The sequence below is a fragment of the Mesoplodon bidens genome, assembly GCF_964165515.1.
Source record: "Mesoplodon bidens genome assembly, chromosome: 15".
In the NCBI taxonomy this organism is placed as follows: Eukaryota; Metazoa; Chordata; class Mammalia; order Artiodactyla; family Ziphiidae; genus Mesoplodon; species Mesoplodon bidens.
In genome coordinates, this window is record NC_138171.1 from 69,048,953 (window position 1) to 69,075,652 (window position 26,700).

Consider the following 26,700-nt stretch of genomic DNA (forward strand, 5'->3'; position numbering starts at 1 on the left):
TGGGCCTAGTTGCTCTGCGGCATGTGGGATTCTCCCAGACCAGGGCTCGAACCTGTGTCCCCTGCATTGGCAGGCAGATTCTCAACCACTGCGCCACCAGGGAAGCCCTACTTTGCCTTTTGAAGAGAGGAGTGTCACAGAATGTGTGGATGTATTTTAAAACCACCACATTATGCGTTCTTGTTCCCCTTGGAGTCTGGACAGCTTACCACCTGTATCAAGAGTTATGTCGCTGATGTTTCCCGTACTCTAATGTAAAATGTAAGCACCATGGTTGAAACCTGCCAGCTCATCTTTTTGCTGAGTGCCATGGAGTTGAGGAGGTTGTCAATGGTGCAGAGATATTCTGTGCTGAAGATTCCTGCCCCATGGGAGCTGTTCCTTTTGCTCTAAGTTAGTCCATACTCTCCCCAGCCTATGTGACTGCAGGAGTGATCACCTTCTATAGGGGGCAGGACAGCAGACCGCTCTCAGAAACTGCTCATTTGGACCCATCAGGTAGCAGTCTGCAATGGACATGTCAAGTTTTCCTTGCCATTGAGGCCTGACAAAGATTAATTCTGGTGGCCGAGAACCCGTTGGGAGAAATCAGTGTGGCCATTGACAAACGTCACAGGAACAGTGAAGGTAGGAGCTGGCTTGACCGATGGCCAGGGTGGGCCGTAAGCCATCTGCTGCCATTCCACTAAATATAGCACCCAGTTTCCACCTCAGGAGCTGTCCCACAGTCAGTGCGGACCCAGTAACTGGGTCGTGTGACTGGAAGAGGACATTTCTACAGATAGAATAGGACCTTACCGAAACTTATCCTGGTGTGGAGTTACCATGAGGTAGCAAACAAAGAAACCAGATACTTTTACCACAAATCACCTTGCATTTAAGCATCCCAATACATCAGCTCCCATGAAAACCAGAGCTGGCCCAAAAGTTTTCCACAGTTTCTAGATTCCAAGGAAAAGCCTTTAAAGATGGAACGAGCCAACTTGTTCCTCTTTCTCTCAAAGAACAAAACTACTAGGGAATCGGTGCCACAGTCAGGAAACCTCAACAATAGACGTCTTCTTTCAGCATTTTTTATTTCACCTTTTTTTTTTTTAACATTTTGATGCTTTGAGACCCCAAAGAGTCAAGAGCTCTCATATTCCCTTTTGAAAAGGGAATCCGTCAGTTATTCCAGAGAATTGACTGAGTGTCTGCTATAAGCCCAATGTGGATCTAGGGTTTTAAATCTGAATTTAGATGAAAGCATGTCCCATACTGAATTCACCAGGGGCTACACGGAATAAGGAGGTCTTCAAAAAGTGTTTTTCATCTAAAAAGAAGGAAGATTGAGGAATTTTGCTAGCGTGCATTCTGTGACCACAGTACCCCTCTACTGAGCCATCGTAATGCCCGTGAGTTGCCGGCGGGGCACGTGGACATAAAGATAACACAGTGAACGATCTCCGTACCCCAAACCATGCCCAGTGTGAAAGCTAATGAGGTGTGTTTCTGCTGATGCCTCAGCTTTACCAACCTCCCAGCTGTTCAGACCAGCAGGATACAAATAGACCGGGGAAAGGCAGCTACTGCGCTCGTGGAATTTTCTGCATAAATTCTAGTCCTAAGTTCTAAATTGAAATCTCTGCTCTTTAGCCATCCCGCTCCATAATCAGAGGCTTTAATCACTGGGTTTTATAAAATCTGATTTATAAAATTGCATGCTTCACAATAAAATAGCTTCGGGGTGCAAGCACAAAATTTAAAACATTCAATTAAAAATATAAAACAGAGCAGCAGCCATTAAAAACAACATGTATTAGAATCATCAGCTGCCTCCTGGGTAGATGGCTTTAAAATAACTTTAAACATTCTATCTGAAGGTCAAAAAGCAATTCCAGTTTGGCCCAACAGGTAGAAACCTTACCGAAGCCTGAGGCATACCCGGCCTCAGCGAGGGTTGATTTCTGTACTGCTGGGTCACTTCTCTGGGGTTTGGTTCCCCAGATGAGGCAGTGTGGTCTGGTGGTTAAGATCAAGTGCTTCCTGTGCAGCCCCGGCCATGGGACCTGGGCCAGGTGATTCAGTCATTTTGCATCTCAGTTTCTATTTCTAAAAACCGAATGAACAGTGCTTCCTACCTGAAAGGGTGTGTGTAGGATGGAACATGATGGAAGAGTTAAGTAATTAACCAATATCTGCTTCCAAGAAAGCGCTTATAATAATACGATACATGGTATTATTATCCTATTATCCAAATCCAAATAAATGTATAACACACAGTTGTTAACTTTTAAAGCAAACACCCAGGCGAGTCAGTATTTCTGTGGGGAAAGTGGATTCTGAGTCAAGATGCCAGGAACACCACGTCTCCCCTAGAGCCCCATCAGGAGGGGAGAGAAAGCAAGTGGGGAGGCCTTTCCATTAAGAAGAATGTTGACCGTGCAAAGCAGTCAGCAGACTAGCATGACACACCCCGCATGCTTGCCAGGAGCCCTACAACCATCAACTAGCTTCCTCCACCCACACCCCTAGCAGTTTCCCTCTCCCCACGTGACCTGAAGCCCCAGACATCATGTCAGTTCACCTACCCAAACGTCAGTGCATGTCTCTTAAAGGACTCATTTTTCACCTAACCACCATGATCACAACTAAAAGAACGCTAATTCTTTGATACGAGTAAGTATCCAGTCAGTGTTCAAATTGTCGATGGTCTCAGAAATATCATTTTTATAGTTTTATTTTCATCTCATAAATGTCATAAATATTTTAAAAACCAGTGAGTTTCCTAGGATTCCTCTATGGGAGTCTTCTAATACCAACGATAAAGGTACCAGGACATTTACCTGCCAAAACATCCTAGGAACTTGACTAAGCTTCCTCCCTTCCAACACACATGGAAGAAGCACTGCACAATGTTCTGATTCTTTTTCACTCAATCGTTCTGGAGAATCATAGCCTAGAATTTTTTCATAGAGCCAAGGGCGCAGCAGACCTGGAATTATGGCACAACAGTGACAGACATTCGCAGGCTCCCAGCCTATGACCTCAGGAAACCAAAGGCAGATAGAGACCTCGACAGCCAGCCTGCCTGTACACATGGACCATGATGCAGAGCCTGGGGTAGCAGCAGAGACGGATGTGACGCCTTAACCTTCCTCCACCAAGCATGCCCCTGACAGCAAAGGCCCTGGGGATGTGGCCCAGAGGAGGGAGACCTTGCCCAACCCTCTGAGTCTCACAACAGCCCTTCCACGCACAGACCCCGAATAAGGGAACTCAATCCCAGAGGTCCCCCTGCTGACATGGAAGACTCTGCAGAGAAAGCAGTGTGTCCCTATGTATCTATGTGATGTTGGATTTATTTTCACTTACCTTATATTCTCAAGTTGGGAAATGGGCAGGTTGTATATTCTGGGGGAAACAGGATGATAATGTAATAACCTAATAACTTAAGGCACAGGGTCCCCCACAGGCGTCCAGGCTCGGGGAGCTGTGGGGACCTGGGAGCCGGGGAGGCAGGTACGGCCGTGCTGATGGGCTCTTTCTGCTCACGGCCATGTCCAGATACAATGCCTGCATACACCAGTGCTTTGAAAGGAGGACCAAGGGTACGGGAAACATGGTCAACGGCTTGGCCAACAACGCTGAAATCGACGACAGCAGCAACTGCGACGCCACCGTGGTGCTACTCAAGAGAGGTAACCCTGGGGGGCTGCGTCCCCCGCCAGGCCCCAGAGGGTATGCCTGCCCCCAGGGAGGCCTCCCTCCCTCCCTCGCTGCATCGGGCAGGGAGCAGGTTCATCCTGGTGATGGGCAAGCTCCGAAAGCCAGTGGAAGTTCTTGGACCAAACGTGCTGGGGGTGATATAGGGAAAGTGGGGAGATGGTAAAGGAGAGGAGGCCATGGGTGTCAAGGTGCTGACTCCATCACATTCTGACTGAGTGACCATGAAGCAAGTTCCTTAACCTCTGTGAGCCTCAGTTCTCTCTTCTGCAAAATGAGGATAACTTTTGTAACAAGTTAAGGAGATAAAGTCTGCAGAATACTCCATTAATTATAGTTGTTATTAGCGTATTATTACATCCAAATTCACTTTCAGGCTACATTACCTCAGTTTCCAAGCTGCAAAATGACAGAGGAAATTACCCTTTTTTTCCCCAAAGTAATGCTTACATTCAATAGATGCTTATGAAGCAGCTGATACACAAAGAGATAATACAGTACTCTCTAATAATTTTCTTTCTTCGAGGAACATGGAAAATTATCATTTATGTTTGCCTAGAATGCGTTTCATTTTTCATTTAATTTCTTTTTAACTTTCCCCTTGAAATGTGTGGGTTTATTTCTTCTCAGTCTCATTTTGTTTGCTTTTCAGGCAAAACAAAAGAAATTAGAAAATCTATAGGTTATTTTCAAATACATATCTAAGTTTGAAATTTGTGGGTACTTATGAGAATTTGAAAATCAATTATTTGATATACTTTTCTCACTAATTATATGCATGGTGAACAAAAGACTTATGAGTGTTCAGTGCCATCCCACATAAGGATTTCATTTAGTTTCTTCTCTTCAGGGTAGTTCATAACCATGAAAGGAATACTCTTAGGGAACCCAAGAGAGCTGCCTATTATTAGTCAGTGTTTCCAGAGATCATTTCATGGTTTAGTGGCCTGGAGAACAGGAGTGAGGCCTTGGCCAGGTACCCGTGAGCTGTGTGCTCGTATTGCAGCACACACAGAGAGGGGCTGGGGCCATGACGGAAGTTATTTTCAGGCCTGCCAGCAGATCCTGATGCAAGATTTGCCCTAAGCCCCCTCTGGACTCGAGCCCAGCTCCCCACCCCTAGCCCCCAGGCAGCCCTGCTCACAGACTGGACTGCAGCAACGTGGGCATCCCCCCCACCATGTCCTCCACCTGGACTAATGTCAATTCTGCAGCTTTTAACAGCTCAGAATGAGCACTGCTGACATTTGAAGGGCATAAAGGGTTACTAAAGACTATTGGGGTCTTTCCTATGCCCCAGATATGAGCGGCAGGAAAAGAATCCTTTGAGGACAAAGGGGGATTCTCTTATGTTATCACTCATTCTCACCGTGTTAGTGAAGGACTCTTAAATTGTTCCAGGTCATTTCAAAGAGGTATGGATGAGCCCCGTAGAAAGCAGATTTTAACTCTTCTTCAAATTTTGATCATGACAACCCTTCCAGGATGGATGAATAGTTGGATGGATGGCTGGATGGATGGTTGGAAGGAAGGAGGAGGGAAGGGAGAAAGGAAGCAGGGGAGGGAGGGAGGGAGGCAGGGAGGGAGGGAGGAAGGATAGATGGGTAGGTGGGAGGATAGGTGAATGTATGGATGGGTGGATGGATGGGTGGACGGATGGATGGATGGATGGTTGGATGGTGGATGGATGACTGGATGGATGGATGGATAGATGAATGGTCGGATGGGTAGATGGATGGATGGATGGGTAATTGGATGGATGAAAAGGAAGAAGAAGGAAAGGACTGAGGGAAGAAAGGAGGGAGGGAAGGAAGATAAGAGAAAAGAAGAGAGAGAGCAGGAAAGAAAGGAATGGAAGGAAGGTGAATGAATATCTCTTTCCTGCTCCTAGTCTCAATGTTATTTTTATTTTATGTTTTTAATTTTCCCAGCCAATTTCCACCGCAAAGCATCAGTGATCATGGTAGATGAGCTGCTGTCAGCCTACCCACACCAGCTTTCTTTCTCGGAGGCTGGTCTTCGAATCATGATCACCAGCCACTTTCCCCCCAAGACTCGACTCTCCATGGCCAGTCGCATGTTGATCAATGAGGTATCTGGGAAAGCACCGTCCATCTGCCATGGACGGGGTGGGAAACTGGGAAGGGGAGAACGTTTCCTGGTCTGAATGTAGAAGCACCTTCCTCAGCGTTTCGCACAATAATACCCCGCAGCCATTTCCCAACGTCTTTGCTCTCTGGACCAGCTGTGCACCTTGGTCCTTGCTCTTCCATCCACATGTCCAGAGACGTGGTCCAGCTCCCAGTTATCCAGAAAAACTCTTCTATCCCTTCTACCTACCTTCTTTTTATCTTCCACCTGAATAAAGCCCTCTAATGTGAATGCACGGAAGTAGTTGCTAAATCAAGGTTACCCTAGTTTAAAATAATGCAGAGTCTCTGACCTGAATTTTCCTGGGTGTTCCTTTCTCCAGAACGGCAGCCTTATTGATACAGTAATCCAAACACATGTGTATGGCTTTCTCACATATGGACCGAGGAATTCCTACAACCTGGAGGAGAACGTGAACACCCCAGCACACAGGGAATCAAGAACCCTGATAGGAAAGCAGTGCCCACCTGAGACATGGGGATTCTCCTCTGAAGGGATCTTCAAGTTCCAGTGGGTCATAAAGATTAATCCTTCCTCCCAGTGTTGGTTATTACTTTGAGGAGTCCCTCAGAACTTCTCTGCAGAGTCTCCTGGAAGCACCTCCTTGCCAGTTGACTGGGAAATATCCCAATAGCTGGTGTTCTGGGTGTGAAGACTTGCAGCCCCTCTGGCTGTATTAGAACGTGCCTTTCTTTTTCCAGAGACAAAGACTGATAAACAGCAGGGCTTATGCCAATGGGGAATCCGAGGTGGCCATCAAAATCCCAATTAAGCACACGGTGGAGAACGGGATGGGACCCAGCAGCGTCCTGGACAGAGGTGTGAACGGGACTCGGGGGGACGACGTTGTTGCTGAGGCTGGCAACGAGACGGAGAATGAGAACGAGGACAACGAGAACGACGAGAACGAGGATGAGGAGGACGAGGAGGACGAGGAAGGGCCGTACACGCCGTTCGACCCCCCCTGTAAGAGGTCCCGCGTCTGGGCTGGGCTGGGGTCTGGAGCTATTTTGAGGCCACTGAGTTGATGCCCTTGACTGGGGTGACCTTTCTGATTTTAAACTCAAGGAAGTATCTCTGTATGACGTAGAAATATTTATGTTAATTTTTACAGCGGATAAGACTCTATTGTAGGGGGTCCAAAGATGACCAAGATGGTGACACTCGGTCATGGGTTGAAATGTGGGCATTTCACAAGGAGGCTCTCTCTCAGCTGTTCCTCGGGGCCCCCTGGAGTTAAGGAGGAAAGCCCGTGACCCTGTTGGCCAGGCACATGGTGCTGGGGGGGAGAAGCGCTTCACCCACCCCGTTGCAGTTGGTGGGAGGCTGTCCTGGCAAAGCCAGCCCTGGGGGCACAGCAGCCCTCCCAGGCGGCCTTTGCTCTTCTCTTATCCCCGTTCAGGCCCCACCTGTCCCAGGACCTGCTATTTCCAGGGTGGGCACCACAGGGGATGCACACCTGGGTAGAAAGTGCCTAAATCACACCGCGGGGCTGGCCCAGGGCATCTCCCGGCTCCTTGACGGGTGGAGGCACAGGCGGACGCTGGTAGAGCTTTCAGGACCCCGGCCACCAGGGCAGTGTCCTCCTCCCCCGTCTGCTGCCTCCAACAAAGACTTGGCTGTCCCCGCAGCCTTGTCCCCCAGCCCTACCCATTAGGGGAACGGGTGGACCAAACCCAAAGAATTCTGCTAGACCTTCCAGAAGTTTCTGACTGTTTCAAGAAAGAGTGTGACGGTCCAGTTTGCATTCATTGCCAAGTGTGTGAAGCTTAATTAGCCTGTGTGTCTTCACTGAGGTGCTGGGATGGATGGGGGCTGTAGGTTTTCAGGTGGGAGTGCTGGTTCCACGTGTACGGCCGTTTAATGGTGAGACGTGGGCACAGGGTATCAGAGTCGCATGTTACTTTTGGATGCAGGGTCCTTCTGTGCCCCTCTTTGTGTCCAGGGACAGCAGGTAAAGCTCAGGGGGGTGCCGGGGCCCCCTCAGGGCCCCTGAGATCTCAACCTGGTCAAGGGCTGACCAAAACTAACTAGAAAATACCCACCCAGATTCCTAGACCCCAAACTCCAGAATCGCCCACCCAGAGTTAAATCATTACTTGTTAGTAGGTTATCTTGCTAGAAAAAACTACCCTGGCTCTTTATCCATTTTGCCACCTTTGGCAACATTTCTTGGCAACCTTCCTATCGCATAGGACAAACACATGTTAAGGATGAAATGACCAGACCCCCCGCCCCTCCTTCATGTTCATTTTCTACTGCTTTGTAACAAATGAGAACAAGCCTCGCAGCTTAAACTGGTTGGTTTGCTCGGGTTCTGGGGGTCAGAAGTCCGGCGTGGCCTGGCTGGGTGTTCCGAGGCTCACAGGGCCGTGATGGAGGGGGGTGGGCAGGGCTGTGGTCCTTCCTCGAGGCCCCGGCACACTCGGTTCCTGGTAGGAGTGGGTTCCTGGTGTTTGCAGGGCTGAGTCTGTCTCCTCCTCGTGGCTGTCACCGGGGCTGCTCCCTGCCCCAAGGCCACCGCCTTCTGCTCCCGTGGCCCCTCGTCTAGCAAACCAGCACCGTGTGTTGTGTCTGGTCCTCCCCACACTCCTCATCCCTCTAGCCTCCCCTTCTGCTTCCGAGGGCTCCCGTTATGGATCATGACCTGCCCGTCTGAAGGTCAGCTCTGCCCTAGAGCCTAGCACAGTTAGGGCTGGTGGTTCATCCTTCCCGCAGGCTGTGAAAACTGGGGCACAGACCTTGGGGGCCACACCTGGAATTCCGCCTCCCCCAGCCCATGTTTTTAGAGTTCACCATCAGCAGCCCGCAACCAAGCTCCAGGAGTGCTTACTTGGCTAAAGTCTTACCCTGACGAAGGAAGCCATGAGGCCAGTTGACGAGTTTGTAAGTGGCTGGCGCTGTGCTGGACCCGGAGCCCAGGAGCCCACGTGCACCCCTCCAGGAAAACATCAGAGCCACGTGTGTGAGAGCAGACAACCCTCATCACTCAGTGGGCCAGAAGGGTCCCCTGTGGGTCACGTGTTCCCTGTTCCTCACCTGGACGAGGTACACCCCAGACCTAACTGTGAGGTTTCGGGGTATCTTGAACTCCTGCTCCACCCCCCTTGCCCCGGGATTAGGATGCAGGTGTGGAGGCCCCAGGGCCTTCTCACGTGTTGGGAGACATGGCTGCAGGTGTGGGCTCAGGCACCCACCTCAGGCACCCTCTGTCCTTTGGAGGCACACACAGGCCTGCAAGGAGGAGGGATGCTGTGCGTGGTCCTGCCACCCCAGGGGTCTCAGCTTCACCCCAGGGCCCCGAGGTGCTGAGACCGGAAGTGGGATCCTGAGTCTCCCTACACCAGCCCTTCTCACCTGGGCATCCTTGACAAAGGGTGGGCTCCAATTCGGGGGGTCCGGGTGCGGCCCGAGATTCTGCGTGTCTAACAGGCCCTCAGGTGATGCCGATGCTGCTGGTCCAGGGGCCACCGCGGGTGGCGGGGGCTACAGGCCCGGGGGCCCACCAGCCATCTTCACGGTTCCTCTGTGTCGCCAGGGAGCCTAGGTCAGGGCCTGGTTCTGCCTCTGAAGTGGAGGATGGGCTTGTCCAAGTGTGGCCCCCTGTCCTCCACCAGCTGCTGACAAACCCCGTTCCCGGGCCCAGAACCTCCATTCGAGGCTGTGGGCTGAGTGTCCGGCCAGGCCTTCCCCTGGGCAGGGCCGCTTCGTCCCAGTGGCGAGTGGGTGGAGGCCCTCAGGCCAGCAGAGGGCCCTTGAGGGTCCTCTCAGGTCAAGTTCCTTCGGCCTGAAAAAGGTCCCTCCACTAGGTGAGGATGTGTTTCCCTCTCACGGGAATCCTGCAGGGGCCTGGGTTCCCTGTGTTTCTGCCACCAGGGCTTGACTAGAGTGTGTATAATTAACAAGTAAGTAACTGTGTGGGAGTGTGTAAACAGACGCATATATAGGACATGTGTGTATGTGCATATATGTACTCTGTGCACATGTATGATTGAGTTAATGTGTGCATGTAACATGGTTTCTATATACTGTATACATTTAATATGGTGTATATTAATACACGAATATTTACACATATTTAACATATTGTATATTATATAATATATACACCTATATTAATACATGTTTATGTGCATATAACATACATATAGTTTGCATACATGTATTTATTATATATACCTATGCATAGTATATGTATCTATATGTCTACATACATATAAATTGTACTTATATTCTTACCTCTTATGAGAAGAAAGCCTTCTTACCACTGACTGACAGAAAGAGAAACAGTTACATGTGTATGGAGGTAAATACACTTCCCTGGAGCACAAACTGAAACAAAATACACCAAAATATTAGTATGTTTATCCGAGGTGAAATTATTTTTTGTTTTCTCTACATTTTCCATTTTAACACAATGTGCATTTTTATTGCCTATATAATTAGAACAAATGTATATACTTAGTTCTAGGTCTGCAATACTGAGTGATGATTTTTCCTCCATCTGACAGTATTAAGCTTCCTAAAAAGCTTGATGAGGACTGTAACTCAGTATGGTCTCAACTGGTCTCAAAGCTGTGACCATTTCATAATACATAAAAATACTGAATCACTATGTTGTGCACCTGCAACTAATGTCACATGGTATGTTAACTCAATAAAAATAAATATTAATAAAAGTTTAAAAATAAATTTTTAAAGGACTATAACTTGGGAACAAGTTCTCTGCTTTTTAGGAAGAGTGATGCTCAAAGGGGTGCTCTGTGCTCAGAGTCCTAAGCTCACTCCCTTGCTTCATCCCCTGACTTTCTGGCTGATTTTGAAAACATCACATAATCACTGCGACATCAGGTTCAGGAGCAGGGAGTGTTGTTTTCTTAATTCGCTGCTATGTCCTCAGCACCTGGAGCAGTGGCAGCACAGAGCGGTGTAGTGGGGGTTCAATAAATATTCGTTAAATTAATGAATAGACCTACCCACCACCAGCCGGGGAAGGCTGTATTTAGACCACATGACAATGGAACAAAAGATGGGAAAATGTCCAGAAATACTGGCTGAAAGAAGAAAGGATACAGTTTTTACCCCTTTGTTCAGAAATGGAAATTTCGACTGGCTAAAATACGGACGATCCTTATCTGAATGCTCCTGGTGCTCGAAATCACTTAAAAAGCACATTTCTGCATCACTTGGTTTGTTTGAGGAGTTACATTTGTTATATTACATTTAAAGGTTTGTTGCAGATGATACTCTGAATTTCTGCTTTGTTGTTGTCAGAGTGGAGCTGTAAGTTAAAGAAAGCATATCATTTTTCATGATAGTGAAAACTGTTTTCTAGATATAATGCCCTTCCAGTGTCAAGTAAGAATTTTTAAAGCAGCTGAGAGAAAAAAACTCAGAACTCACTGGTGTGAACTTACACTGCTTGCAACTTTCCCTCACCAATATCATTTGCTAAGCTCTCGCAGTCATAGTTCTGACCTCATTTTCCTCTCTTTTTTATTTTCTGAAGAATGACAGAGCCAGATTGAAGTCATTTCTCTCCCCATTCTTGTGTTTCTTTGTTACTTTGATTGGGTGTGTATTTTAAATGAACCAAGTCTCTCTCTCTCTCTCTCTCTCTCTGTCTGTCTGTCTGTCTGTCTCTCCCTTCCCCTGGGGGGGCATCAGGAGGACTGGGAGGTCAATGAGGGGATGCCGAGGGCCCCAGGTGGATCCATCCCTTATCACCACAGTGCAGGGTTTAGGAATGTGCGGAATTCCAGGAGGCATTTGGGATCCAAGGATCTAGCCGTGTCTGGATGGTGCAGCATTTGAAAGCCCCTCACAGAAAACTCCCAGACAGCCTCGTTGCTTTGCAATCCAGCCAGACACAGCCAGTGTTCTCACTGTTCACTCACCACCTTCAAACCTTAAATCTAACCAGATGCATAGCAGCTAATGGAGAGAGACTCCTCCTTTCTTTCAAATGTGTTCTCTTTGCTTTATTGTGCCCCTGTAAGTGGGATACCCTTAGATTCTCAAAAACAAAGTTTCCTTTGGTCCGTCTGATTAGATTGTTCATAGTTATGTCATTACTGTTGATACTAATATGTATGGAGCATGTGATGTGTGCCCTGCACTGTTCATGGCATCAAAACAGAGTGGTGAGCAAGCTGGAGAGAACACTTGTTCTTATAGAGTTTATATTCTAGTTTGGGGGCAACTGAAAATAGTGAGCAAACAAACCTGTTAATTTCAAATAGAAAACATTTGCTATGAAGCAAATAAGTGCAGGTGATGGGAAAGCAAGGAGTGGGGTGGGAGGGGATCTCAGACTGGGTGATCTGAGGGGTCTGGTGACATTTGTGTTGGGAGGTCACCTGCTCAACAGGACAGACACAGCCACAAGCTCTATCCAGAGGGAACCACAGATGCAAAGTCCCTGAGGCAGAAGGAGGCTTGGAGCCAGGGGAGTGTGTAAGTAGGGGGAGTGGCAGACGGGAGCCAAACCAGTCAATGATTTGCCTTGTGGGAAGATGTGGTTTTACTCTGAGGGCACTGGAAGCCAGTGGAAGGTTCTAGAACAGTTTGCTTTCGGAGACTCTGGCTGTCAGTGGCGTGCAGATGGAGGTGGGGCAGGTGAGGGAGCTGGGAGTTCCCTTAGGAAGCCAGGTCATAGATGGAGGACCTGGTCCAGGGAGAGGCCATGGGGATAGGTGGATGCAGACAGATCGAGTTCCCTGGGCCGGTGGCCAGGGTTGAGGTGGGGAATGAAAGAATGGAGAGTCAGGAAAGATTCTGAGGGTTTTGAGTCCAGTAACGTGCAAACTTATGTTGCCCCAACCCCTATCCTAATAGTTCATTTAATTCTGCCAGCAACGCTCAAGCTCAGTGTTTCTGTGTCCACATTTTACAGATGAGGAAACTGAGGCTTAGGGAATTTAAGTAACTGAGGCACTCGACTCTGGCAGAACGGGGACTGGACCCAGCGCTGTCTGATGAGAAAGCCCCCATCTCCCCCTAGAGACCACCCTGCCGTCTAGGGAGACCAGGGGCCAAAAGTGGCATTGTGTAACTTTACTCTGCAGTTTTCCTCTTAAATAGTTTCAGGAAACTGTTTGAAGACTGGTAAGAGATGTATGAATAAGTGCTGGATGCTAGCATAAAATTATAAAATGAATTGTAAAATTATAAAATAAATTTTATTCATACTATTCAAAATGTAATTTTAAAAATACCTCCTTAACTCTGGAGGGAATATAAAATGGAATAATCATTTTAGAAAACAGTTTAGTAGTTTCTTACAAAGTTAAACAAACACCCACCCTATGACTCAGCAATTCGACTCCTGGCTCTTTGCCCAAGAGAAATGGAAACACGCCCACAAAAAGACTCCTACAAGTAAGCTCCCCGGCCTCTTTGGTTGTAATACCTGAAAACTGGCAACAACCCAAATCCCATCCACGGAAGAATGGATAAACAAATCGTGGTGTATTCACAGGATGGGACACTACAGAGCAATTAGGAATGAATTACTGACACATGAATGAAACTCAGAAAACATTATGTTGAATAAAAGAAGGTAGACACACAAAAAAATACTATATGATTTCATTTATTTGAAGCTGGAGAACAGGAAAAACTAATCTATGGTGGTAGGGGGGTGGGATGTTGACCAGAAGGATGCACACAGAGAACTTTCTGGAAGATGGAGATCTTGATATTTCTTTCTAGAGGTGAGTTAGCACTTAAGCAGGATGGTAATAATGGCCAAAGGAGAACTACTGTGTTTTTCAGATCTGAGGCTACAAGAACTCATGGTAATGGTAATGTCACCAAAATAAGCATTTATGGGTGTCTCTGATACTCAGCACTCAGGCAGCACTCAGAGATGGTAGGATCAGGTCATCACTGACAGATCCATCATCTTGTCCATGGCAGTAAGTAGTTAGAACCAGGAAGCAATTATGGATTTGCAAATCCATAGCAGCTTGGGGTGCAGACACGCAAGCGGTGTTTTGACAACCTTGAGAGCTTTCAGATGGTCTTTCAGGATTTCAGCAAGGTGACAGAGGATGTTGACCAATTCCACTAGGTGGCGCTGTGCCCGCTGACGCCTTAGAATCTGGGAAGATGTAGCCGCCTGTCCATGGGGAGAAGGCCCCAGAGGCAGCTGACGGTCTCTACCTCCCCTCCCCCACCTCCACCCTGACCCCTCACTCTCCCCCGACCCCGTTTGTATCCTGAGAATCCTCCTCATCCTTTTCCACCTGGCTCCAGTTGCCTGACTAGCAGGTGGCAGTGGCTAACTTTTTATTCCGCTTGGTTTTGTTGCTGGTGGAAAGCCATTTGAGTCTACCGGGAAAAGAGCAACATGGTCAGGCTTATTTCACAGGCCTTCCGTTAGGATGTAAATGTCCGGGGACAGCCATGCAGAGGGCGGAGCAGAGAAATGTAGCTCGCTGATTTTTTTTCTTTCTTTCTTTTTGCCTTTGTTGTTTTCCCAGCTGGCAAACTGGAAACAGTGAAATGGGCGTTCACCTGGCCCCTGAGCTTTGTCTTGTACTTCACTGTCCCCAACTGCAACAAGCCCCGCTGGGAGAAGTGGTTTATGGTGACCTTCGCTTCCTCCACACTGTGGATCGCAGCCTTCTCCTACATGATGGTGTGGATGGTGAGTCCAGGACCCCGAGCAGTGCCGGATCTCTTCAGAGAGAAATACTCTCAACCAGAGGGGAGTAGGGGCAGGGGTTTCAGCCCAGTAACTGTATCAGTCAGCTATCGCTGCAACACACTGTGTAACAACCAGCCCTAAATTCCGTGGTTTAGAATCACAAGACTTTATGCTCCTGCTCACCTGTCGACAGGCAGACCATAGAGTAACTGATCTTAGCGGGCACTGGCTAAGCAGTCTGCTTCCAGCTCCAGCGTGGTTACCTTTGATTCAGGCAGCAGGTGGGGTTCATGTCTACTCCGTGTGTGTGCTGATTTTCTTTGGACCAGTGGCTACCTGGGGAATGTCTTCTCACGGTGGATCATTGGAATGCAGGAGGGCAAGGGCAAACACAGGTGCCTCCCAGGCCCTTGGCTTGAGACTTCCACCCACACTCCATCAGCCAAGCCCAACATCCATGGAGTGGGGGAAATATACTCCACCCGCTCTAGTGGAAAGACCAGCAGGGTCACAGGCAGCCAGCATGGAGGAAGGGTAGGAGGCATGGGGGGGCTGACAATCCCATCCATCATAGTCACTCCTCATCTCCGCTCAGTTTCTTCAACCAGAAAATGAAGTCATTGGACCAGGTGAATGCTCAAGGGTCCCTTCTGAAGCTGAAACAAAGATTCAAGGATTGGCATGGATTGAGGGACCATTGCTCAAAAGAGCCTCTGCCCCAAAGCCATTCCAGGAAACCCAGCCACCCAGAGTGCACTTCCCATCTATGACTCTGGTTTCTAACTGAGGAGTGAACCTAATTCATTAGAATTGGAGTTGGGCAGAAATTAAAAGCCATGACAAAATTATGTGCATATAATCATGCTTGAGCATCAGGTAGAGATGCAGTATAAATTCTGGAGAATTAAACTCAAGAGCTAAAAAGAGGTTCTGAAAAGATTATTTTAGAGGTAATAACAAATGTGTAAACCTGACACAATTAACTCATAATTATCCCATGCCTTCAACATCACAGACAAACAGATAAGTTTTTTTCAACCCAAGTCTTATAGCCAGGGGTTTCTCCTTCATCTTGTGTTCATTGACGTTTTTATTTGACACATTCATTGGGTGCCAGGTTTGGGGAATAGCATTGGTGTCCCTGAACTCCAGGTGGCCCAGTGGTTTTCTCTGAAAAACTAACACGCAAAGTAGCCGACGGATCCGAGGTTCACCCTCCTTCTGTTTGCCTCCTTCCACTCTGGGGGAGGTTCTGAGAAGCCCTGAGAAATGGCCAGGAGTAAGCGGGAAACCAGGAGAAACCCCTGAGACCTGGTCCAGCCACCCGGAGAATCACTTCCCCCAACGCCCGCCTCAGCCGTAACCATGGTAACCACAGTAACAGCGGGGCAAGGGCAGCAGCCCCTTCCCAGGCCAAACCCCGTGAAGCCAAACCAATTCCTGCAGGGACCCCGCTGAGGGTGAGAAAGGAAAAACAAGGGTTAGCCAGGCCGCTTGCAGCTCCATTTCACAAAAGGCTCCAGAACAGTCAGAAGAAACGCTGTGTTTCTGCTCTCACTTTCCTCCCTGGAGAGGGAAAAGCAGAGAACCCGAGGCCACCCCAAATTCAGTTCAGCACTGGATGGAAATGACGTGCATTCCCTGTTTGAAAGGGACCAAGCCAGGCATCCCTACGGATTTAACCAACATCCCCCAAACCTTTGGACGGGGAGGGAGTGAGGCCAGGCTCCAGTGCAGGGGTCCCAGAGGAGCTGGGAGGAGTGGGCTACTTACCACAGCCCATTTGCATTTCTTGTAATTTTACAGAAAGTGAGGAAGGGCACGTGGCATCCCACAATGACCTCGTTGGTTCACCTTCTGCAAGTTATCCTCTCCTGAAGCCAGCGGACCCGGGATGGGTCTCTTTCTACTTACTCACTTTTGCCACTTGCCCCTCCTCACGCCTTCTCATCCACTGCTTTCCTCCCAGTTTGCCCATCTGGAAACTGGGGGCCAGAATGGGCTCATTTAATGGGATGGAAGCACTGCCTCCTCGTCAGCTGTTCTTCCTCCAGCGAAGCCCCTCCTGTGTAAATAGAGGTGCTGTCAGTGCCCACGGGCGCAGCCTGAATGCCCGGGTGGGAATGTCCCCCCACCCCGGGCCACTCCCCAGTGCATGGGCCTTGGGCAATGCCTCCGTGTCCTCGTGTGAAGAATGGAGATAAGCACCTACTCCCTGGGGTTGTGGTGAGAATTAAATAAGTTAAAGCCCACGAACATCACTCAGCACTAACAAAAGTGCCTGAGTACTAGATAAATGTAAGCCACTGTGGAGCAGAGGTTGACGTGGGCAGAGATGATGTCCCCAGGCGTCCAGCAAGAGAGGAAAGGAATCAGCTGCTTATGGCTTTTCCTACAAGGCTGGATGGTGTAAGTCAGCCCCTTCCCAGCTCCTGTAAAGTCTCATTATGCAGCCAGCATGGGACGTGGATGCTTACGTTCCCAGCATAGCATGGCAGCCATCTGTTCTGGGTTTCCCAGGAACATCCTGAGTTCAGATACTGTCCCTATATTGCCTTTTCCCAGAAACCCTGTTTCTCCTCTCTCAGGCTGCCTGCTTCACCCAAAGGAACAAGTAAGAGAGGCCAGTCTTTGGTTGGAGAGCATGGGCTCCGTAACTGCACCCCGGTCCCCTGCCAGCAGCCCCGTCTGCGCCCTGAGATGTTCCTCGCCCTCTGTCTTGATACAGAGAGCAGACGTGGCCCCCAGAGAGACCGCCCAGATTGCAGACTTTTCAGCTTTTTGCTGGGAGGGTCTGTGGGCAGGTGGGGCTGGTGCCAGCCCTCAGCTCTCCTCTTCCCGCCTCTCCCAGGTCACGATCATCGGGTACACGCTGGGGATTCCTGACGTCATCATGGGGATCACCTTCCTGGCAGCCGGAACCAGCGTGCCCGACTGCATGGCCAGCCTCATTGTGGCCAGACAAGGTGGGACCCCGAATGGGGTGGGGCTGGGAAAGGAAGGCAGGACTTCCTACTTGGGGGGCCAGGGAAGGTCACAGGGCAATTACCGGGGCACCCAATCCCGGCTGGGAAGGAGCACTGGGCCACTTCAGTGCCACGCTGGTCAAAAGGCTTCCTGGCATCAGAATAACAAGGAAACAAACCAGCAGGTCTACCCTCGAGGAAGGCAGAGACGCTTGCTAGGTTGCACCCACATCCTCTCTGGAGGTTGTATTACTTCTATTATTAAAAATAGTAATAAAGGGCTTCCCTGGTGGCACAGTGGTTGAGAGCCTGCCTGCCGATGCAGGGGACACGGGTTCGTGCCCCGGTCCGGGAAGATCCCACATGCCGCGGAAAGGCTGGGCCCATGAGCCATGGCCTCTGAGCCTGCGCGTCCGGAGCCTGTGCTCCACAACGGGAGAGGCCACAACAGTGAGAGGCCCGTGTACCGCAAAAAAAAAAAAAAAAGTGATAAAGACAATGATGGCTAACCTTTGCTGAGTGCCACAACTGAACAGAGCAATTTAAGCACATGATGTTACTTAACAACTCTATGAGTTAGAGACAATCATATATGCATTTTATGGATGAGGAAACTGAGGCTTCAAGAGGACAGGCCCCATAGCCTAAACTAAGGTTTACCCACTGCAGAACCCCTCAAAGTGCCAGCTGCCAGAGGTCACTCTTCAGTGTATGACAGACCCTTCCTCCCTCAAAACCAAGATCACAGTTTACCTGCCCCACCCTAGGTGGATGCCCCCTGGATGGCCGTGCACCTCCCAGCCCCCACTCTAATTTATGTGCCTGATTTGTGCGGGAGGAGATTGGTTTTCAGGAAACACAACCTGTGGCTCCCAGCCTTAGCACAGTGCCCTCCACTGGTCCTTGTGAAATTCTGCTGGTTACATTATTTTCCTTAATGTTGCTCAGTTATTTAGAAGAAGAATTGGATACAGCGTAGAGCGGATGGGTGATGACACTGAACCGTGGGTTCAGTGAACCGGGGGTCGGTGAACTCAGGAGCCATTTATAGACTGCTGAGTTTATTTCTTTCTATGGGATGCTTCAGAACTTTTGGAACCATAGTTGGTTTTCAAATTACATTTAACATTTAACCAATGATCATGTCTGAAGTAAAGCTCAGCAGTTCAATAGAATGTATATTTCATTCTGTTCGATTGAAAAAATGCACACAAACAAAGAAAATGCGTATTCAATAGACTATTTTACAATCTGTATCATCCTACAGTGATGGATGGCCTGGGAGAGACCCGGGCACATGGGTCTCTGGCTGTCAGACCAGGGGCTCGAGAGAGTCCTCTGGGGGCCGGGGCACCCCCCCCACAGGGACCACCTCCCTCACTCAGGTAATCTCTTGTCCTCGCAGGCATGGGGGACATGGCCGTGTCCAACTCCATCGGGAGCAATGTTTTTGACATCCTCATTGGCCTCGGGCTCCCCTGGGCCCTGCAGACCCTGGCTGTGGATTACGGATCCTATGTAAGTGGTTTTTCCTCTTTTCGTGGCCTCGGCCACTGTAACTGTGTCTCAGGGCAAAGGAGGTGTGGAAACACTCACGTGGAGGGGAAAACAAATTCTCCTGGCCAGGTCCTCGCGAGGTCAGGCTCATGTGGGAACATTCAGGACTTGAGAGCAGAGCTGGTAGGCGGTTTCTGGGGAGGGACAGATAGTAGATATTTTAGGCTTTGCCGCCCGGACGGTCTCTGTCACAGTTGTCATCAGCTCTGTTGTGGTGGCCTGAGGCAACCACGGATGATGGCAAGTGGATGAGCGTGGCTGTTTCAGTCCAACTTTACGGATAGAAACTGAAATTTGAATTTCAGATAATTTTCACACGTCATGATACATTCTGATTCTTTCGAATCTTTTCAACCAATGAAAAACGTAAAAACCCTTCTTAACTCATGGGCTGTGCAAAAACAGCCGGGGGGCCAGGCTTGGCCCCTGGGATTTGTTTGGCATGCAAAATATTTTTATTCATGAAGGAAGGGCACAAAATACCCAATGCTGTCTCTGCCAGGGACCTGGCAACAGTCAGACCCCACAGTGATGGCCCCCGCGCGCCTTCTCAAGGCTAAGCCGACCGTGACTCCAGGTGGATTTGCAGGTGGGTGACACGGGCGGCCCAGGTAGATTTCAGGGCTCTTTCCCAGCTTCCCAAAGTGTTCCTTCCTCTGCTCATGGGCACTTCTCTCCCAGACACTGTCCAAAGATGGAGGGAGAAACTGCAGTTAGAGATTTCTCTCTGTATCTGGAAGAAAACAGTATTATTTATGCCTCTGAAGTTTTCACACCCAACCCAGTGTTGGGTGCTTCTCTAAATGTGTTACTGAGCGTTGCTTCAGTCTATCTGTGTAATGTGTTGTCAGTAAGTGTGTTTTCTGAAGAAAATATGGTGGCTCATGTTATCAGATGATGGTTGTCTCCGAGTTGCTTCACTCATGGCTGTTTCAGGTAGGGAAGGTGTGTCCAGTGATGAAACTGAAATCCATGCAGAAAGGCCACATGTTTTGGGTTCATTTGAAGCTACCTGTTGGCAGAGAGGTTTCACCAGAGGGTAAAGATAAGCACAAGAAGTTGGAAGAAAGCAGAACGTGTCCTAAGGAGCCGAGATCTCTTCTCTGCTGTCTATGAAATTGCGGGATGACGTGGTGAGAGAGGACGCATTACATTACCTCGGGGGGTCTGGGAAGGCTCCTTACAAGAGGTGACTGTGAGTTGAAGTCTGAATAACTAGAGAGAGACAGCCATGGGAAAATTGGGGCAGGGCAGAGCAAAAGCATTGCAGGCAGAAGGAACAGCCCGTGCAAAGGCCCTGAGGCAACAGTGCACTTGGCCTGTTGGAGAGAAGGAAGGGGTTCAGGGTATAAATGGAGCCGAGTGAGCCTGGGGGCTCGTGGCCTGAGATGCACTTGTGGGACAGGCAGGCCCAGATCATGTGGGTGCTCTTTTGACGGTTAATAAAAAATGACAACATTCAAACTGACGTGATATATGGATTTACAAAATGATGTTTTTGATGGCTTTTATGAGAGATTCAGCAGCATGAGTTTTTTCTTTAACTGTGTTTTAATTGATCTTTCTTTAATTACCAGAGAGACTGAGTATTCTTTTTTACATGTATTGGCCTTTTGGGTTCTTCTTTAGGATAATTATCTCTTTATGCCCTTTACTCAATTTTCCATTAGAGGTTAATGTGTTTTTTCTGGGTGAGTTGATTTTTTTTCATTTTTTTCCCTTAATAATTTTTTTAAAATTTATTTTATTGAAGTATAGCTGATTTACAGTGTTCTGTTAGTTTCTAGTGTACAGCAAAGTGATTCGGTTGTACATATATATACATTCTTTTTCATGTTCTTTTCCATCATGGTTTATCACAGGATATTGAATATAGTTACCTGTGCTGTACATTAGGACCTTGTTGTTTATCCATCCTATACATAATAGCTTATATCTGCTAATCCCAAACTCCCACTCCAACCCAACCCCATTTTCCCTCCCCCTTGGCAACCACAAGTCTGTCCTCTATGTCTGTGAGTCTGTTTCTGTTTCATAGATATGTTCATTTGTGTTGTATTTTAGATTCCACATTTAAATGATATCATATGGTATTTGTCTTTCTCTGTCTGACTTACTTTGCTTAGTATGATGGTCTCCAGGTCCATCCATGTTGCCGCAAATGGCATTATTTCATTCTTTTTAATGGCTGAGTAATATTTCATTGTATGTATTACCACATCTTCTTATCCATTCATCTGTCGACGGACAAATGTCCATTGGGTTACTTTCATGTCTTGGCTATTGTAAATAGTGCTGCATGAACATAGGGGTGCATGTATCTTTTTGAATTAGAGTTTTGTCTGGGTATATGCCCAGGAGTGAGTTTTAATCCTGGGCCCTAAGCCCAGGAAGAAGGACCACTTAGCCTAGGCTGACTGTAAGGTAAACAGATGCTCACCAGAGGCCAGCCCTTCAATGGTCCCCCATCAGTGCTCCCGAAACACCATGCCCCCCCGACCACCTGCTGTCGCGGATATTGCACAGCGCTGAGCTAGCGCCCTTTAGACTCACAGCCCCTGAAGGTGCCCTGCGCTTCCCCTACTGGAGTCTTTCCTCCTGCGGACTCTGACTCAGATGCACACACTCCCCGTCACTCTTCCCATTTGAAATGATGTTCCTCCCTCCAGGTCTGTCGCAAATGCCACTTCATTCAGGACTCCTTCCTGGACCCCACCACCCCCCACTGCCGCCAAATGGGATCTCTCTCCACAGCCTTTATTTCTGCCTCACTCACGGCTCGTCCTAAATCTGTGAACTTGTTTCATCTTAGCACATGTTAAGTGGCATATAAGAGACACTGAAGAAATGTCATCCAGGTTGGCACCTGAAGGAGCATCATCCATTGGGTGGTCACAGGATTCCAGATAATCTTCCAAGATTCCTAAGAGTGCCATTGTTGTCAGTCAGAATCTGATGAATGGACTCACATCAACCAAATTCACAAGAGTTTGATGTATATGCTAGAATGCCAGCAGATGGTACTAACATACCCAAGTGCCAGATAGAAAGCATACTTATTGCCGATGACTTGCGCTCTGTTTTCCTGGAGAAAGATCTTATGGGGGAGGTATCTGGGGAGCCCCATGACCACCTTCAAGTTCACTGACTCACCAGGAGTATTCATGGGACTCAATGGCAGGTCATAGTCACAGCTGAGGTTTATTAGCACAAAGGGTTTAGAGTAAAAGCCACAGGCAAATAAGATGCATCAGGAGAAGTCCAGAGAGGTCAGGTGCAGCCTTCCAAGTCCTGCCTCACTACAGGGCCACGTGCAGGAGATGGAGTCTGAGGCTCTCTGGAGGGCTGGTCAGGTAGACACACTCCTGCAACATGTACAGCAGTGATCACAAAACTCGGAATCCCAGCACAGACACCAGGTACACATCATAAGCCTTGCCGAACATCCTGCCAAGCTGGTCCATAAAGAACATTCCAAGGGCCACGTTCTCATTGGCCTGAGAGTTCTAGGCTCCGCTGGAGGCAAGCAGGATTGAATAACCATTGATACCTTCCCCACGGAAGGTCAAGTTAGAATTTTACTTCTCAGAATAAGCATTGCTACTACTCTATTACAAATAACCACAAAATCTCTCTGGGGTAGCCCAACGAAGGTTTATTTCTTGCTCAGAATCTGCTGCAGTTGTTTCTATCCTGGCAGCTCCCATGGACGCTTCAAGCAGAAACTCAGAGATTGAGGTTTTTCCATCAGGTGGTTCTACCATCTTGGAGTCCTTCTCCAGAGGCCACTCAGAAAGCTGAGAGGGCAAGGGCACGGAGGATGGTGCAGATCGGTTTTGGATGAGGCCTGGAAGTGGTCCATGTCCTGGCTGCCCCGACCCACTGTCCAGATAAGTCATACGTTCCCGTCTAGCTATAAGGGAGCTCCAGGTCATTAGTTGAGTTGTGTACCCAGGAAGGAGTGGAGACGCGGATGAGTCCTGCAGTCCAAGGTGTCCGGTTGAGAGTGGAGTCCAAACAGGAAGGATTTGCTGGATAACCGTCTACTGGGGCTGCTGAGCTGCTGCCGTCCGAGCGTCCACGCATATCATAGGGCCTGTCTCTCTGCCACCCCGAGCTGCCCCCTCCACTCCAGCCATTCTGGGCGCACTGACTAACCCTGCCTCTGAGCTCCTTTCCCTGGGTCCCGTGTGGACCACCTCCCTTCTGGTTAACACATCTTTTCTGTACTTAATCTGAGAACAGTATTTTCCATTGTGTTTACACTCTCATTAAAGCCTCGCTGCTTGCTTTCAGTACAAGTCAGCTTGATTCTGTTTTGCCATTCCTAAAATAATCTCTCGGGTTTTTCCCACAGTCCACGAATCTGAACTTTACTTTTTTCTTCCTTTTCTCTGATTATAAAAATAGCTCATGGTCTTCATAGAAAATTATAGAAACTTTAATTAGAGAAAACTCTAGAGCAGTACCTGTCCAATAGCACTTCCTACAGTGATGAAAATGTTCTAGCCGTACTGGGGGATATAGTAGCCACTAGCCCCATGAGACATTTAAGCACTTGAAATGTGGCTGGAACAAGTAAAGGCCTGAATTTTTTAAATTTTTATTTTATTTTAATGAATTTAAATTTGTATAGCTACATGACTTGTGGCTGCCCATGAGACACTGCAGCTTTAGAGGATGAAATAAAAATCATATAGTCCCATCCAGAGATATCAACTGTTAACATTTCTGCATAGTTTTCTCTTCCTAGGCTGGTTGACATAGCTGATGTCACGCTATACAATTTTGAACATTGATTTTTTTTTTTTTTTTTTTTTTTTTGCGGTACGCGGGCCTCTCACTGTTGTAGCCTCTCCCGTTGTGGAGCACAGGCTCCGGATGCGCAGGCTCAGCAGCCATGGCTCATGGGCCCAGCTGCTCCGTGGCATGTGGGATCTTCCCGGACCGGGGCATGAACCCGCGTCTCCTGCATCGGCAGGCGGACTCTCAACCACTGTGCCACCAGGGAAGCTCTACACATTGCTTTTTAAAATACTTCTTCTTACACACAGCAAACATATTTTCCTTAAAAATCTCATTAAAAACATCATTATTAGGCAGTTTAATATCCTTGTTACGCCAAAATTAATCATTCTGCTGCAGTTGGACACGGATGCTGCTTCAAGGTTTTCACTGTTATAACTAATGATGCCACAGACATCTTAGTACATCAACCTTATAGAGTTTAAAGAGCTACAAAAATTAACCACAAAACTGCATTTACATTTGAGGCTATTTCTTTTGATTATTTTCCCAGAGTTGGAATTGCTATAGAGAAGACGAACATTTTGGAGCTCTTTACACATGGCTCGTTATTTTTCAAAATGACAATATTCATTTCATTTTATTTTATCCTTATCTCATTCCTGCAGTTTAGGGGCAGCTTCATGGCACCCGCATATTCTTCTCCTTTTTTAACACAGCCTTTCCCTTCATGTTCTCACCACGGGAAGCTCGGTGAGGATGAGCATCCTCAGAGCACACAGGATGGGGCTCGTACATGCTTGAGCCACGAAAAAGGTGTTGAATGTCATGGAAGCCTTGAGTGAATCATCCGCTGCACTTGCACTAGCCTCACCAACAGCTGCCTTTCATGACTTAGAGGGAAGCTTCAGGTCCAAGCTGAGACCTGAGGGTAGGGGAAGGTGCCCCTCCAAACCAGTATTTTTTTTAAAAAATTGGTTCAGGGACTTCCCTGGTGGTGCAGTGGTTAAGAATCAGCCTGCCAGTGCAGGGAACACGGGTTGGAACCCTGGTCTGGGAAGATCCCACATACCATGGAGCAACTAAGCCCGTGCACCACAACTACCGAGCCTGTGCTCTGGAGCCTGCAAGACACAACTACTGAGCCCTTGCGCCACAACTACTGAAGCCCGTGTGCCTAGAGCCCGTGCTCTGGAACAAGAGAAGCCACTGCAATGAGAAGCCCGTGCACCGCAACGAAGAGTAGCCCCCACTCTCCACAACTAGAGAAGGCCTACGCACAGCAATGAAGACCCAATGCAGCCAAAAATAAATAAAATTAAATAAATAAATGCCATTTTTTTTTTAAAGTTGGTTCAACATTTATTTTTGAGGTGAGACGATGCTGCCTGAGCAAAGGATAGAGAAAGGTTCTGTCATTCAGCCTTCCCCGTTATCACCCAGTTCAGCTCAGGCCTCAAGCCTGTGTATCCCACTCCAAGCAAGAGCCCTGCTGTGAGCACACCCGGACTTCCCCAGGACGTACTACATGTTGCCCTCTGCCGTTACATGGTCATGCTCGGTCTTGGGTATCTCCTTCCTCTCTCCAAGGGCTCTGCCTCTTCTAAATGCAGTGTACTGTCTGTCATTTCATTTCCTGATCCATCTTTACTTCCCATCTTTATCGGCACCCCAGACTCCCCCTGGCTTCTGTGTCCCTGAACCCAGCTTGGAGTGCTGGGTATGGATCCATTGAGTTCAGCAACAGTCCACCTGGTTGATTCCTGTTTGTTTCACCTTCGCACTTTCCTCTTGTCAAAGTTGTGAAGAAGTAAACTTCAGCCGTACATGAATTTCAACCACTTTTTGTTTTCTCTAGTGGCTAAAAAGCCTGCAGCAAAACGATGAGAAGAAACTATGCTCTAAATAACCTGGAAAATCAGTCCATGAATAATAGATTTTTACCACCTTGAGTCTCTCCAAGGAGGGATAAACAGGCAGCAGCAGGGAACGCAAATCCTTCCAATGTCCCTAAGATCCGTTATGTTTATTTTTTCTTTACTGGGATTACAGGGTACAGTCACAGAAGGTGAAATCAAAAACATTGAAAAACAAAACTCAGAGGTCATCCTGGAGGTAAAGCAACCCCTCTTACCAGCTGTGAAATCTTCCTGATTGAACATGAACTCCCAACTCCACGAGGCACTTTGTCTGCCATAAATCATGCCCTCTTTTCCTCTCCTGACATTCTCCCAACACTCTTTAGAGAACAGAAAATTAAACATAATTCTCATATCAGTAACACCCACAGCCATGAAAACACACCCTTTTCAGGTTCCAACTCTAGTGGCAGGGTGATATCATGAACACAAAAATTCAGGCCCTATTAGATGTCTGGCCCAAGTTCATGTTTTCCATCCGTGGATGACATAACTGGGTCATCAGTCCGTCTGGTCATTCTTCTGGAATTGTACAAGGAGCACATCAAATTCTGTGGTTGAAGATTGCCTTTATTTTTGAAGTTGAGGGGGAAATGCAGGAGAAGAAGCAGGCCACTTCTGGTTTATGAGCAGCCATGGCACACAGGAGAGTGCTGTTGGGGGAAAACGTTTGGTTGAAAAGACCAGAGAAAGAAGCCTTTATCCAAATGCTTCTGTTTCTGTAACCAGTGCCAGAGAGATCTTCATTTTATTCCAGGGATACCAGCGTCCAATGTAGGCCTCTCTTTTGCAAGTAGAAATTCAATAATCTATAAACAGTTCATGAGCCCCAGGGAAACCAAGGGAGATTTCATTTTGCATATGGTGTGAGGTAGGGATCCAAGTTCACTCTTCTGCATGTGGATATATAGTTGTTTCAGCATCATTTGTTGAAAAGGAGATTACATTTTGAACTTTTAAAATTCTCTAGGGGAAAAAACCTAGTTAATTTATTTTTCAGTAC

The 26,700-nt window shown here is 48.0% G+C and overlaps 1 protein-coding gene across 1 annotated transcript in view; it reads left to right on the forward strand.

The window, feature by feature from the left end:
* Window positions 1-26,700, forward strand: part of SLC24A3 (solute carrier family 24 member 3) — a gene marked incomplete at its 5' end in the record, with an annotated part of 479,028 nt that overhangs the window by 438,059 nt on the left and 14,269 nt on the right. The window contains 6 exons of the mRNA XM_081256468.1: window positions 3,547-3,680; window positions 5,637-5,797; window positions 6,558-6,822; window positions 14,343-14,509; window positions 17,361-17,475; window positions 18,881-18,993. Coding sequence (XP_081112594.1) covers window positions 3,547-3,680; window positions 5,637-5,797; window positions 6,558-6,822; window positions 14,343-14,509; window positions 17,361-17,475; window positions 18,881-18,993 — 955 coding nt within the window. The remainder of the gene's footprint in view (window positions 1-3,546; window positions 3,681-5,636; window positions 5,798-6,557; window positions 6,823-14,342; window positions 14,510-17,360; window positions 17,476-18,880; window positions 18,994-26,700) is intronic.